The 14,797-nt window shown below is 49.6% G+C and overlaps 1 protein-coding gene across 4 annotated transcripts in view; it reads left to right on the top strand.

Moving 5' to 3' along the window:
• The first annotated feature begins 604 nt into the window (after positions 1 to 604).
• NRP2 (neuropilin 2) overlaps positions 605 to 14,797 on the top strand; it is an 86,780-nt gene continuing 72,587 nt past the window's right edge. For all 4 annotated transcript variants that reach the window (XM_054380832.1, XM_054380831.1, XM_054380830.1 and 1 more), the window contains exons 1-2: positions 605 to 677; positions 12,024 to 12,201. In XM_054380832.1, coding sequence (XP_054236807.1) covers positions 605 to 677; positions 12,024 to 12,201 — 251 coding nt within the window. The remainder of the gene's footprint in view (positions 678 to 12,023; positions 12,202 to 14,797) is intronic.

Raw genomic sequence — 14,797 nt, 5'->3', positions numbered from 1 at the left:
AGTCGAGGGTTTTGACTCCTGCCTGCGCTGCGAGGCAGTGAGCGCTCGGGAAGGGGCCGACCAGCAGCCGCGCACGGCGGCGCGGCCGGGAAGCGCTCAGCACCGCAGAGCCTCTCCGCTCCCCCTCCCCAGCGCTGCGGGAGCCCCAACGCTGCGGGAACCTCCGCGTACACCCGCGGCCGCGGGCGGGGCGGAGCGCGGGGCGGGGCGCGGCGGGCGGGGTGCGCGGGGGGCGGGGCACGCGCTCGGCGCTGACAGCCACATGCCGCCCTGCCTGAAAAGGCTGCGAGGCGCCGGCGGGTAGAGAGAGGAGGCGCAGACGGCGCCCTAGCTCGTACTGTCGCCGCTGCGCCCCGGGGGATGCCGAGGCGCCGGCCCCGTGGGTCGCCCTAGGGGAGAGGCGCTCCGCCGGCACCGCCCGTCCGCTGTCCGCGCCTGGGGGAGGCCACCGCCGCCCCCCCGTTGAGCCCCGCCGGAGCCGCTTGCGAGTGGGGCGCCCACGCGGGGCGAAGCCCGGCCCCGCAGCCTCCGGTGTTGGGTTTTTTTTGTTTGTTTGGTTTGTGTGCTTTTTTTTTTTTTTTTTTTTTTTAATTTCTTGCGAAGGATGGATACCTTTCTTCTCGCCTGGGGATTTCTAGGGCTGTGCTTGCCCGGCTCCAGAGGGACGGCGGAAACAGGTAAGGCTCCCCCCCGGGGCTGGAAGATGTCCCCGGCTGCCTGTAGGATCCCTCTCAGCTCGCTCAACTTTCGGGTGCCAGGGCGCGGTCTCAGGCGCACGCCCAGAAGCTCTCCTAGTACAGATTTTGGGGGTTCGTGCGTGTGGCGAGGCAGGGATGGCGCAGTCCCCCGGCAAGGCGTACAGCGGGTGTAGCCGCGCAGCTTCCACCGCCTAGAGTGAAGGGGCGAGGAGAAGGAGCTGCATTGGAAAGTTGCGTGCTGGTTTTTCGAGGGACGCGAGCAAGGGAGGGAAAGCGGGAGGGACCAACCACATTCCGGGCACCCACGTCCGAATGCTTGCGGCCCCGTGCCCGGCTGCAACCTCGGGAAACTTTAGGTGAGAAATTAAAATCACCTGGCAGGAAGCAGGCAGCCGGGAGCCGTGCAGAACGGTACTGGAAGCCGGCGAGGCTTAACGGCGGTGGGGGTACCCGTGCGTTGAGGTATCCCCTGGGTAACCTGCCCGCGGTACGGGCGTGACCCGCAGTCCTGCACGCGTCGGGATGTCCCGAGACGTGGCGGGTGCGTGGCAGGTTTTGGGTCGCGGGTGTGTTTTTCTGGGCTTCACTTACGAGCTAGGCTGGGCTGTCAGTAGGTGCTGGGATTAAGCCCCGGCGCTCGCGTTGCTTCGGCTTGGGGATCGGAGAGGGGTAAAGGCGGATTGAGGCTCGGCCTTGTGCGCTCCGGCCGCTGGCTTTGGGTCTGGCTAATGGGGTAAGCAGGGTCCTCACCTGGAACGATCATCGGAGGAAAAGGATATGCCTCGCCCAACTGTCCACCGCTCTCTTGGAGATGTTTCTGCGGTCAGTAGCCGCGGAGCTGCCTGGCAGGACGGTGGTGCCAAGCCAGCAGCTGCTGAGCTGTGGGTTTCCCTTCCCGTTACTCGGGGCCTCCGGACATGCCTGTGGGAACCCGGAGGGACGCAGGGTTCTGAGCCGCGGTCCGGCCAGGGCAGCTTTCGGTGGCAAGGCGCGATGTGCCTGCGTCGTCCCTGCTTTACCCCTGCTCCGGAGTGGCACGGCCACCTTGAAAAGGGAAGTGGGAGAGTCTCTGCCGCCTGATAAAGTCCCTCTTTTTTGCAGCAGCAACAGCAAAGCACAGATGTTCCCGGCAAACACGCTCAGCGTACATTAGGTTGCCGGTTGGCATCGCCTCCCTTCTTATGGTTATAAGGGAAAGGAAAAAAAAAAATCCCATCTTTTGTTCAAATAGGAAAACAAACGAAGAGATACTCGATGGAGTAAAGAGAAAGGACAAAGTTCTGGGAGGCCCCTGCTGAGTACAACCGTCTTTTCAGATGGTCCTTGTTGCAGGGACCGTGTCTGGTCTCCTGGAGTGGGTACTGTGCCGAGGCAGATTGGGCTGTGCCCTGAGACTCGCTCCTGAGAGTGTACTGGCCAGCCTGGCTGCGTTCCCTCTGGCTGCTGAGCCCTGAGTGCTTGCTTGTGTGCACCTTCTTCTATCCTTGAGTAGGCTCGGAATCAGGACTTATAGCTGGAAAGGGGTTTATGAGCCACCTGTGTCTCTGAGGCCATTCAGTCGCTGTAAGAAATGTTTTATTTGAACGCGGGATTTTCCCGGCAAAGCAGAGCATCACATGGTGTTGGACCCGGCAAGGAAGTTGTTTCCCTGCGGCTGACACCAGCAGCTGTTTGTCGAGATGTCGTAGTTTGACTGCAAACCAAATCAAATTACTTTATGGCTAGCCCAGCAAGCAAAGGTACGGAGTAACGGGAGATGAACCTCGATCAGGCTGTGGAAGCTCCAGAAAATTATCCAGCCTAGTAAGAAAACCATGATGGATTTATGTTTCAGTCTGGTGTATCTGAAAGCCTTCCCCCATTATGAAAGTCCCTCTTAAGGTTCCCTAAGGGAGGTTAGTAGAGAGGGGAGATGATTTTAATAGACAATAATATGATAATCCACATGGAAAAAGCTCTTGTGCAATATTTCTACAGTGAGAGACAAACAGTGCAGCTGCCAGTTCATATGTAGCCAAGCAAACCCTGAGGTAACCAGGGAGTGGAGTGGGTGGGAGACCCTGGAAGATAAATCTGAAGGCTGGATGGCTGTGTGTTTTTCATCTTCCTGTAAAAAGCAATCAAGCAAGAAACTAACAGATCTGAGTGACCCAATACTGAGCCGTTCAGATTATGTTTATGGAGCTCTGACCAAAGCTCACTCTTGAAGCCTTTCAAATAGTTTGCATAAAAACTAGTACTGTTAGTAATGACTTAGGGGACAACAAGGAAGGGAAGAGGACCAAAACAAATTGCTGCCAAGCAGCATACAGCCACACATGGACACGCACCTCCGTGCAAGCACTGAGTGCAGTGCCTTTTGCCTGTCATGCTGTTTACTCAGCTCTTACTGGGAGCGGGAGCAAAAGCTTTTTTTTTTTTTTTTTTTTTTTTTTTTTTAGCCTAGGGATGAGACAGGATCATCACTGAAAATGACCATACAAGCTCAGTGGAAGATTCTGACCCTGGTTAGGATTGCATTTTCTTTTCCTAAATTTCCTGCTGCAGAAAAATCATGGTATGTGGTATCCAGAGTGACAGACATGCATAGTGGTCCCAGAAGCTCTTACAGAGCCACTACCCATCTCCTTGCCTTTCTACTTCTTGCCCCCAACTCCTTTCCTAGTATTTACTCTTTGTACCTTGCGTGTGGTTTAGAAGGTTAAAATGAGAAAGCAACCTTTGCTGGGCTGGGGAAGGTAGCACTTCCCATCCCAGCAGCATGCTGCTCTGGCATAGGTGGGTTGGTTTCGTAGCAGAAACCTCCAGTGCCGCTGGGCTCCAGGACATGGTGGCCTTGTATCATAGGTAGCTTGAGAGAAGAAAGCATCCTTCATGGGGTTTAGGAAGCTGTCAGGTTCAGATAAGGCTGGGATCCTATCCTGTGGGACCCTTAGTTGTATTAATAAGGAAAAATTAATTTTTAAGCACTGGGAATGCTGCCAAATTATATGACCTCTGACAGACCAGCTGTGCTAGGAAAATAAATCGTCTGTATCTGAGACCTGTGATCCTATCTGAAATCAAAATAGAGAAAGACGGCATTTAGCCACGATGGTAGGGGCAGATTGCAGCAGCCTGGAAGCAAACTGGAAGCTACTAAACTTGCTCTCCATTGTGTGGTGAAGTCACCGCCACTGCGTGTCCCCATGGGATCTTGGGTATACAGTTGTCTGATCTGGAAAGTGTGGAGAACTGATATGCTTGCACACACCCAAGCTGGAGCTGATGGTGTCAACACAGAGGTGGAGGCAGGAGCAGGGTGTGAATATTTCCAGCTCTACTCTCGCTCTGTAGCAGCCCTTTTGACACATTTCTAATTATAATACACACACAGACAAAGAGGTAGCTGGGCTATTTTTGAAATCCCTGTCTACACCCTGGTGGAAACCGCAATACTAGCAACAACATAAATCAGGGCTGTTGCTAGCAGTGTTGCACACAGCTTAGTGCTACAGTAGCATGGTTTTAATCATAGTCGGAATCAAAGGGTCAGCCTTCCCCTGCCTGAGCCAAATCGCAATCTCGGAAGGCTGGATCCTGAGCCAGGCTTGATGCCTGCGCAGTGAAAAGACACAAGCGCAGGCACGGAGAAGAGATTTGTCAGCACGAGGTCGGCAGGCACAGGGCCAAATGCTCGAAACCACAACTCGGATCTGTAACCCTTGTGCAAGTGGTGCCTGTATATCACAGGGTAACACATTGGGGCCAAGGCTTCAATTGCAGCCTTGGTGAGGCAGCCTCTTCCCAAACAGATTGGGGAAAGGGGTACAAGCAGTCAGTTATCATGCAGAATAGCCCAAAGTATTACTTGCGGGAATGGATGGGGTGGGTGTAGAGACTTCTTGCCTGAATGGTTTTCCCCTCTCTCTTCGTACTTGAGTCAAAGAAAACTGGCTCCAGAGATGAAGTGCTGGGCTCTGAGTCTTTGAAACCTATCCTGATTTTTTTTTTTCCCCATGCATTTGAGACAAAGACAAAACATTTGCCCCAGCTGTTTTGGTAGGTCACCCCTAGCTGTGAAGTGCTGTCTGTGTGGGGCTTGAATGCCTGCCTTTCTCTACTATCTTCCTAGGAGGGATGTAAAGCCAAAAAGACATCCTTTCACTCTGCTTATGTTTCGTTAAAAGGCTTCTTTGGACATTGGTTGTTTAGAGGCTGCCTGTTGGGAGGTGAGGGAGGTAAACCACAACACCTTGTGCATGTAGACACATGTTCACACTCTATCTAACTGTTCCCAGCTTTCTCTTCACAAGCACACGAATCTATTGTCTTTTATGCATAGAGGCCTGTAGTGGGTCATGTGCCTCCCTACCCTGCACTGCCTTGCTGCCTGCCACACACATGCTTCTGCATCCTGCCTTTCCCTGTACTTTCCCATTCATACCAGAGCCCCTCAGCAACTTTCTCCCTTGTGTACACCCAGGCTAGCTCCTGCTTTCCTCTGCCTGCTGAATATGTGGTCAGCAGGAAACAACGTGTTTAAGGGCACTCACCAGAATGTGTAATAACTTTGGTGCTTGTAGTGAGGCTCAGCAGCTGGATTTGAGCGACCTATCATGAAGGCTGAAGCTGCTGCTGCTCAACAGCATGCATAGGGGGAGCTGTGGCAAGGCCTCTTGCCAAGTGGCTCCAGAGGCACTGCTTCCCAGCCCATCCCGTGTACCATCTGTGGGCTGCCTGGATGCTCTGTAGCTCCAACAGGGCCCCTGGGAGGGAGGACTTGAGGGTGTTGTGCGATTCTGAGAGGCTCTGCCAGCCGCTTTGGGAAGAGGTAGAAATAAGCTGCTATTGCCCAGTGAGGAGAGCCAGGTTTCAGTTTCAGAATGGACCCTGACAGATGGGCTCAAAAGGTGTGAGGATGTTGGAAGGGTGCAGGGGAAGGTGAGAGACAAAGAGATGCACTTTTTCTTCTTGGATTTGTCATAACAATACTAATTAGCGTTTTGTTTCAGAGGCATTGAACACCTTTCATCAAGCCCGAAGCTCTTTAGGGAGGAATCCTATGTGAATCCCTGGTTTTCTTCCATGTGTGGAATTAGAAATGTCTCTTCTTTTCCTCCATGGTCCTCAAACTTACTTATTACTTGATAGTATTCAAAGGGGTGGCTCAGCAAATTGTTTCATTCCTATATTATTTTCTAGTGTAGCCTATAGGTAGGATTGCAGGCTGCTAGGTAGGAAGCTTTGGCTTTTCTGACTGTTCTGAGCCCTCAAGCTTCCCAAGTTTCCGTTTCCCTGCCTGCGGTACCATCGAGGTTTCCTCAGAAATTGCTGGATCTGCAGCTTGAAGGTCTGCTAAAGCTGCTACCTATTCCTGGGAAATGGCAGTGTGTTTCCACAAGACTTTAAACCGTTGTACAGAGGCAGGAGAAGCAGGCATGATTCCTGCAAGTTCAATATATAGTTATCCTCCTCCCTTGCATGTGTGCACATACACTCGTGCACACTCTCAAATGGTTACTGGAATAGCCAGGACTTGTAATTCCAGACCCACCAATTGCATTTGCAGGCAAGCCGGGAGAATTGTGTGCACACATATCTGTAAAGACTTGCACCATGAAGCTGGTTGCCCTATTGGAACAGTGTTTGCCTGTGATACAAAATGACAACAAAGTTAGCAAAGGTGGAACCATGTAAAATCAGGATATAAAATCTCATCAAAGATATAGGGTTGGAGGGGGAAGGGAACCACTAAAACTCCAAAGTGACAAAATTTAAAGGTCAAAGCTGCCAGTGACTGACACGGTGCAAAGTGATGCTAGCCCCTGGAAGACAGCTATCCGGAAATGCAGGGGTAGAAATCAGCTGAACTCTAGTGATTTCAAAGCAAATTTAACTGGATTTCCATGAAGAATTTGGCCCTCTCAATTTCCATGGTGAAGCTTGAATAGGTCTCTGTTTTGGGTTTCCACTTAATTCTTCCATGGATTAACATGTGCAGTTATCAAAAATCTCCAAATCTCCTCTCTCTCTTCCTCTTTCCAATGCTCCCTTCTTAATTAAAAATAATTTTAAATTATCCCTTTTTGCAAAGGCTTACAGCTAAAATGTTCCATTTCCTGAGCTTTCTGGTATTTTCCTCTCACTGCTGTCCTGCACTATAAAGTGAATATATTGCATCCCTCCCCAGCTGCCTTAGGAAGTGGTCAAATGGCTGCATTCCTCAACTGATGGATTGGTGTGTTTGTTTCTTGCTTAAGCCCAGACAGTGTTTTTATGTGCTCCTCCCGTGATAGCCTTGAGATGCTTTGAATCAAACAAAATCCTAGTTCAGGTCACAAAAGCAGTCTTAAATTGTGCTTTGCTATGCCTCTACTTTAAATGAAATTTTAAATAAACTGCTAAAGACTCTCAATGAAATATTCAGGGTACTTTCCCTGGTTGTGTGAAATCCCAAGGTATGGATGTAGGTACTGCTCTATGTGTAAATGCTTTGTGTTGTTCGGCTGTGTTTGTCCAGTAATTTGTTCAGGAAGCCTTTGAAGCTTTATCTTGCAATCCAAAACAAACATGGTCCTGCTAAAATGATCTATGCTACTGAGGATAAAATATCTAATCTTGTTAGCTGCTTCTGCACTGTCTCTCTCTCCTTGGCCAATGGTTAAGCTGTATCATTTAAATCTGAGAGTTTGTGTTTGTGTTCCTGCCTGATACAAAATATATGGCTCGAGGTGAGAGCCCCCGCCATGCTCAGACTCGACCCCAGGGCCAGAACATGGGCAGTGAGGCAGGATGAACATTAATGGCAATGAATCCTTGCAGAAGAGATCTTTGTTGCCTCCATGCCAGCATTTGGCAAAGCGTTTTGATGCACATAGACATTGAAAAACTTTGCTTCTTGAAGATCTGTTTGATTCTAATGGTACTGAAACACAGGGCTTGCTGCACAAGGGCTGCACCGAGTCCAGCAGCTCTGAGAACAGTAGGTCATGCGTGCCAGGACCCATATCTCACTGTGCTGTTGGAGGGTTGGCAGGGCAATATCCTTTGCCCAGTGCTGAATACTGGGATGTAGAAATCTTCTGCGGTGGTTGGATGGCAGTGTGGAGCCAAGCTATGAGGGCCTCATGTGAGGGGGAGAAATAAGTGACAAGGCTAGGCAGTGCATCCCTCTGCTGTCATGCTCCTAGGATCTCTCTCCCTTGCTGCCGTTGAAAGCGGCTCTTTCCCAACAGCACAGGTACTGCTGCTTCCCTCTAAGGCAACAAGAATGCCTTCAATTTTGTGCACAGTCCTGAATTGCATCCCCAAAGTAAACAGTCCAGCAGATCAAAACACGTGACAGTTTCGTGCTGGATGCTGCAAGCTCTGAGAGGCTGTAGTATGTGTTTGTTGTGAAATGGGCCTCTGTGATGATTATTTTTGTTACAGGCAGAGTTGGCTTTAGTTTCTGTGTTGAAGGTCCAACAATAACAGTAAGCCCTGCCCTCCTGGGGTGAGGGAAATCCACAGGGATTTAATCAGCAGGAAATTCAAGTAGGAGAATGCTCTGCTCCTGGCCTAAGGTTTCAGTGTGGGCTGAAGAGCTGCAGTTCTGAAAAACCCCAAGGGTGCGTGAAGGTTTCTAGGGCCTTGGCTGTCATTTCTGGGTGCAGCATGGGGGAGGCAAGGGGAGGCTTCATTAGCCTGGATGTCTCCAGCAAGTCAGGGGAGGGAAAGTAGGGTCTGTCCTATGCAAAAGGTGAGAAGCGCAGCTGCTGATGCCCATCTCCATGGGAAACTTTGGAGGTGCCCCCTGTACACTACGGTATTTGCAGGGAGTCTGCCCTCGTAAGTTTCTTCAGGTCTTTCTTTTCATTAGTTACGGCTTGGTGGTTGTCCTCTGGTATAGCTCCCCTATTGGAGTGGTCCTGCAAGGAAGGGGTTTTGGGATAATGTAAGTCATGTGGTGGGCCTTAATGAAAGAGGGGATATGGGGATTTCCCATCCTGAGCACAGTCAGCCTGCTCTGACAGTACTGGGGAGTGCTGACCTCCATAGCCTTCACTGAGGAACCTGGCTGCTTTTGCATGGCCTTGCCATCAGCACAGTGCTCCATGGGTCCATCTACCATGTGGGTTGGCAAGGGCCTCAAAAGTTTGCTTTCAGCACCTCTATTTTGCTTACCGAGCGATGGGGTGTCCCACACACCTGGTGGATTAGCTTGTATTTCAGAATTTAAGTTTATTAATTCAGGGCTGGAAAAAACTGCCAGAGCCCTTTAGCTGTGGAAGACATCTTGCTTCCAAAGCATGCAGCCTAGGCATTAGCCATGCCACTTGCCTTTTTTTTTTTCGTCTTTTTTTTTCCTCTTTCTTCTCTGAGACACACAGATAATGCAGGTAGAAGGCTTTCCCTGATGCAGAAAGATGGTGACATTTTCCTGGCAGTATATGAGCACCCAAGGGATGTGGCTGGTGCTCCTGTCCACTCACTGGTTTCACCCATTTGTCCTGTTTAGCTGCAGAGGCCGCAGCTGCAGAGAGCTGGGCTCCAGACCCTTTCGCTCAAGCTGTTGTCACCAGCAGTTTAACTTGGGCACCAAGCTGACCTGAAATCGGAATCAAGCTGGGGGATTTCAGTCCCTATAGCCTTCAGTGGCCTCATAGGGCAAGTGAGAAATTTAAAGATCAGGGTAAACTTGGGTTTCTGCCCCTGAGTTCATTTGTCAGAGAAGAGCTGAGGCCTGATACCTCTGTTCATATTGCAGTTCCCCTCCAACTGGTTGAGTTGCAACAGCTCACAGAGTATTCGGAGTATCCAGCGTGTGTAAGGGGCTAGCAGCTCCTGAGTGGTGGGTGATGTTGGTGGTATCAGCCTAGCGGGTAGCATGTGTGTGAAAGCTGGAGCGATGAGGAGGGGATGATGAGGTGTGGAAGGATTGACTGTATTTTCATTGCTTCAAGACTTTGCCCTTTCCAAGAAAAATAATCTACAGCTTGAATATTTCTCTTTGCTGGAGTGAGTGGACATGTGTGCAAACGAGGTGTGAATTTTTATGCGAAGGTGTGAAAATGCATACATGAGTGAAGTGTGAATTACACATCTATTTGTACATTGATGTCAACAAGCCCCTGAATTTCTTCCTTCCTTGTGAATGTCTCTTTCTCTCTCTTCCCAAGACCACGTAGACATGTATGTGGGCAAATATGCCTTGGTGAGAGAGGAGACTTGTGCAGAAACATGAGTTTGTAAATGTTTGTGTGTTCAACAGGCTCTCCTGTGGAACAAAACCAGATGTTTTTTGGTATTCTCAGCCTGTCTGTGTCAGTGTTGTGATTTCTCCCCTCATATTTCAGGATATTTACAGGATTATTTTAAGAAAAACAGGAAGGCTACAGAGCTGCCTTTAGGTGTGTGAGAAGAAAGTTATTTTGAAGAATGAATGTTTTAGAGGGCCATAAAAACATGGGGGAAACTGAGACAGTTCTTTTTCATCGCGAAGGAAGCCTTGCTCCCCCACAAAAGTTCCTCCTGTTGTCCTTGTTTGCACAGAGCATGTGTATTTTCTGCAGGCAGTGGGCAGGCAGACAGCAGGCAGAAGGTTGTTTATTCAAAGTGCTTTTTTTCAGGAAGCATTACCACTGAGGAATCCTGCCTCATTCCTGCTGCTCCTGTTGGCTCTGTCAAGGAAGCAGTTTGAAGGCGATCTGGGATATCCTAATTAAGAGAGGACAGAGTTTTGACAGCCTAGCAGGGGACACCCGTGGAGCCTGGCAGACCCCATGGCAGAGGGACAGAGCCAGACCCACAGCACACACAAGTCTGTGCTGCTTTGCTTCTCCCAGGCAGTTCTGGGGCTTTTCAGTGAGTGCTGCTGTGGCAGGGGCAGGAACAGCCCTCATGGCCAGGGCAGTGGGGAGCACCATGAAGACCCCTATCCCACAGAGCTGATGGAGTGTGGGACATGTGGTTACTCTCTTACATCGAGGGTGATGCAGCTCCCATGCCTCTGCTCCTTCGGGGCTATGGGGTATGCCTCAGCTGCCTTTGCAGGGTGTGCATCTGTGGGCCCCAGGAAAGCCCACCCACACCCTTCTGCAGGACCAGAGCTCTCCAGGGCTGTGGGGAGGCTGTGGAGACAGGCCTGCAGTGAGGATGAGCCTTGAGGATTTGCATTCCACGATGTACCCTGTTGCTTGTCGTCAGGAAAAGGAAGGCTTTTCTGCAATGTGAGACTAGGATCACCCTGTGTGCTTGCCAGCCTACCTTGCAGGGGGCTTAGGATTTTGCTGGGTTTTGCTGCTGTTTGGCTGTTTTGCTGGACGTGAAGAGGCACTGCTGTCTCCAGGAACATGGGGCTGCGGTGCTCGGATAGCACCCATGTCAGAGGAGACAGCAAGAGGCATGCAATAAGGGCCCTGTGAAGAAAGGGACTTTGTTGGGATTTATAGTGCATTATCAATTGACCCTGTGATGCAGATTTTCTTTCCAGCAAGTAATGCAATAATAAATTTGATTTGCAGTGTTCATGAGATTAAATGGGTTTTTTTGAAGATGAAATCACCCTCTAGGGTCTGTTCTAACCCAAAGCTGAGAGTGCTTCCTCCACTCACCATGCATCTGTTGCCAGCCATTTGTGGGCTAGCCCCACAAAACCACCACTGCTGGTTATTTGTATTTGCAATTCCAATGGATGGGTTGGCTTGAAAGGTTTTGGGAGGCAGAAGGCCAGTCTGCCAAGATGGGGTCATGTGGGCAGATCGGGTTTGGGAGGGAGATTACAGCAAGTGGAGAAGAGCTGTCATGGGGCTGGATGCTGTCCTTGGCAATGGCACTGGCCACATGGGTGTGTCTGAGCTTGCAACCAGCCTCACCATGCCTCGTTTTCCTTCCTTGTAAACAACCTAGCTTTCTGCACTCCTGCATCTGTATCGAATTTCTAGTGTCCACATTTTGTTCTCTCCCGAGGCAGCTGTGGGAGACTGACGCACAGCAGCTTGTAAAAGAGGCAAAAGAAGGAATGGAACAAGGTGGCTCCAGATGATCTGATATCAGTCTGCCTCTTACTTTATGGCTCTGAAATTGCCTCAACGAGACCATTGATTTCTCTTTTTCTGGTCTTTGTGAAATGTGGTATGAGAGTGTGGCAGGAGGTGGAGGTGACAAGTAGTAGGTTTGTTGTGTAGGATACTTGCCCTTGCCCAGAGATTAATATGAAATATTAGAGTACCAAATGGATGTCAGTGACCTGGAGAATGGCCTTTATCAGACCATCCCTAGCAGTGTCCCTGAGGGATTGGCTGTGCACAGCCAATGCCCAGAACCTGTTTCAATACCTTGTTTCCTTCTGTGTCTCTGCAGCTCAGCCATGTGGTGGCCGCCTGAACTCCAAGGATGCTGGGTACATCACCTCCCCAGGGTACCCCAATGACTACCCCTCCCACCAGAACTGTGAGTGGGTTATATACGCCCCTGAATCCAACCAGAAGATCATCCTCAACTTCAACCCTCACTTTGAAATTGAAAAGCACGACTGCAAGTAAGAGTCTTCCTCTTTAATACACAGTCACTTCCTCTTTCTGCCTTTGCCTGGAGGTATGGGCCTCATGCTTCCTTGCATGTGAAAACAAGCATGGTCCTGAGCCTCCAGTAACATTGCATCTCATTGTCTTTCAGGGGCAAGTATGCCTCTACTGACTGGGTGGTTGTAAGATGCTGCTTTGGACATGTAGAATGAGCCTACTCTGCACTGAACTGCTGGTTCTTAACTCAGCCTGATACCACCTGAAAGCAGAAGTTAACTGGCTTTCAACCTAAGGTTGTAAGACAACTTGTTTTCCTCAAAGTGCTCTCACTGTCCTTTTAAACCGTGCCAGTAGAGCAATTTCCTGGCATGCAACTGAGCAAAAATATGGCATCGAGAGCCCTAGGGATGGAGACCCAGGCTTGGACCATATGAGGCTGGGGTCTTGGGGGTCTAATCTGTTTGGACTGGATCTGGCTTTCTGCAGTGCTTATTCTGCTACACTTAGAAAAATGAGGGTTTGGGGTTGTTTGCTTCTTTTCTCTCTCTCTTTTTTTTTTTTTTTTCTCCTTTTTTTCCCCCCTCTTCTAAGAAGGGACTTGGAAACTAGATGTCAGGGAAAAACAATTAACAGATAGTAAAGAATAATTAATGGCATCAAAGGGCACCATAAAAAGGCAGAGTTAATAACATGGTCTTAGCAGACATATAAACCTCTGTGTTTAATCTCAGAGTCCATAGCCAGCTACAGTGGTGCCTGAGCTGTGAAGGAGCTTGGGGTCTCCTAAAAACAGGCCTGACATGCTAGTCCTGTTGATTAAAAGGGGGTTATATATGAAGAAGGGAACTCTGTTTGCAAAAAGGACAGGGGGGAGAAGGGAAGCATTTATGGGGCTGTAGAATCAGTCCTGTGGAGAACAAAGAATTCTGCATGGGTTTGATGATGTGTACTGAGGGTTATGAAGTATAGAACTGGAATCTCAGCTACCATAAATCAGTGTTGCTCCTTTAACTCTAATGAAGGTGTGCTGATTGAAGTCATTGGGGATCTCATCACCCCCTACAGATAAAACCTGGGCTAATAAGGCTTCAAGCACCATGAACTCTCCTTGAAGTTGCTGTGTGCAAGGCTTTTAGCACTCTGCAGGATGAGGCCTGTGTTTAGAGAGGGGAGAAGGTAGAGAAAAGCTTGATGTGGGTATAGATGAATGCAAGGTCTCAGAAGCACACATGAGAATGATGGTTCCTATCAGATTTTATTATGGCTTGCACAGGCTGAATTGAATAGCTTTCTCATGGCTAATGTAGTTACCCCAAATTCACTATAATAAAAGCTTTTTAAGCCTATATTTGCAGTCTGCAATACTTATCGGGCAGGGCAATGCTGTGTTCAAGGGAAAGGATTGAGCTGGGCAGGAGGGACTCAAGTTCTGTTTCTACAAGGTCTCAGGCAAGCAAAGCCAGCCTATGGGCAGCTGGCCTTTCCTCCACGTGTAGGAAGCTGTCAGTTTTAGCTCTGAGCACATTAGGCAACTTTTGCCATGTTTTTCTGCCTGTGAGAGCACTGGAGTTGTCCCTTTGCACTGTTTCACTATGGCAGATCTTCTGAGTGGCTGCTATGTGGTCTCGCCCTTTACTTCTCTGTGTGTACATGAGTTGGAGTGTTTTGGTACCTCATGTGGGACATGAGTGGTGGAGGGTTTGTCAGGGTCTCTGATTCAGTTCAGCTCCTGTGGCAACGTTCGTCTTTAGAAACCAGGCAGTAACATCAAACCTTTCCTGAAAGTGAAGCTTGCACACACCTCTTGCCCTCTTAGCTGCCACATGAGTGAAACACAATACATCCATAGTGCAGCACTGGGGCTCCTGATGGGCAGAGGTACCAACTGGGAGCCAAGAAGAATTTTGGGTGCCTGCTCCTGAGAGCCAGCACTGCAAAGGAGTGGGTTTCAAAGAGTTCAGCATCAAAGAAAGAGTCTCAGGGCAGAGCCCTTCTTTTTACATCTGATCATTAATTTAGAGCATATTCACAGAGAGGTGACAGGCAGATGAATCCCATTGTGGCACTCTCTCTGGGCAGAGCAGGTGCCCCCTACTCTGGTGTTGCTGCCTGGCAGCTATCGGAGTGGGATCAAGGCTAGTCTGTGCTTCCCAGCTGCCAGAGGTAAACGCTGGAGCCCTTTTCTCTGTTGCTTCTTCCTTCTACATTTCATTTTACCTTATTAGGCTAAAGTTTCTCCCTCATAAAGCATAACATTTACATTCCTAAAACCTGTTCTAAGGCCTACAAAAATATCTGCAAAAGTCTTTTTAGTTTTACTGTGTCATTTCTGGTCTTCCTTGTATCTGCTTTAGATTTCCCTTTGGGATGAGAGGCTTTTTCTCCTGTGTTTTGTACTGTGTCTGGCACCCTGGGGACCTCTCCAGAAAGGTCAGTGATTTCCCCTCACCAGGCAGGTGGCCAGAAAGGGCCTGTGTGTGTACCTGGTGCTGCCTGGATGCGAGAGTGAGAGCTGGCTGCAGAGAGCAGCTTTGGCAGCCAGCCCTCCCTACCTGGAGGGCAGGAGTACCAGCCAGTGGTGGCCACTCCATGCTGGTTGTTGCTATTGTT

This window comes from Indicator indicator, chromosome 5, assembly GCF_027791375.1.
Source record: "Indicator indicator isolate 239-I01 chromosome 5, UM_Iind_1.1, whole genome shotgun sequence".
Classification (NCBI taxonomy): Eukaryota; Metazoa; Chordata; class Aves; order Piciformes; family Indicatoridae; genus Indicator; species Indicator indicator.
The sequence above is the reverse complement of the archived record's forward strand: the minus strand, read 5'-3'. Positions and strand labels throughout refer to the sequence as shown.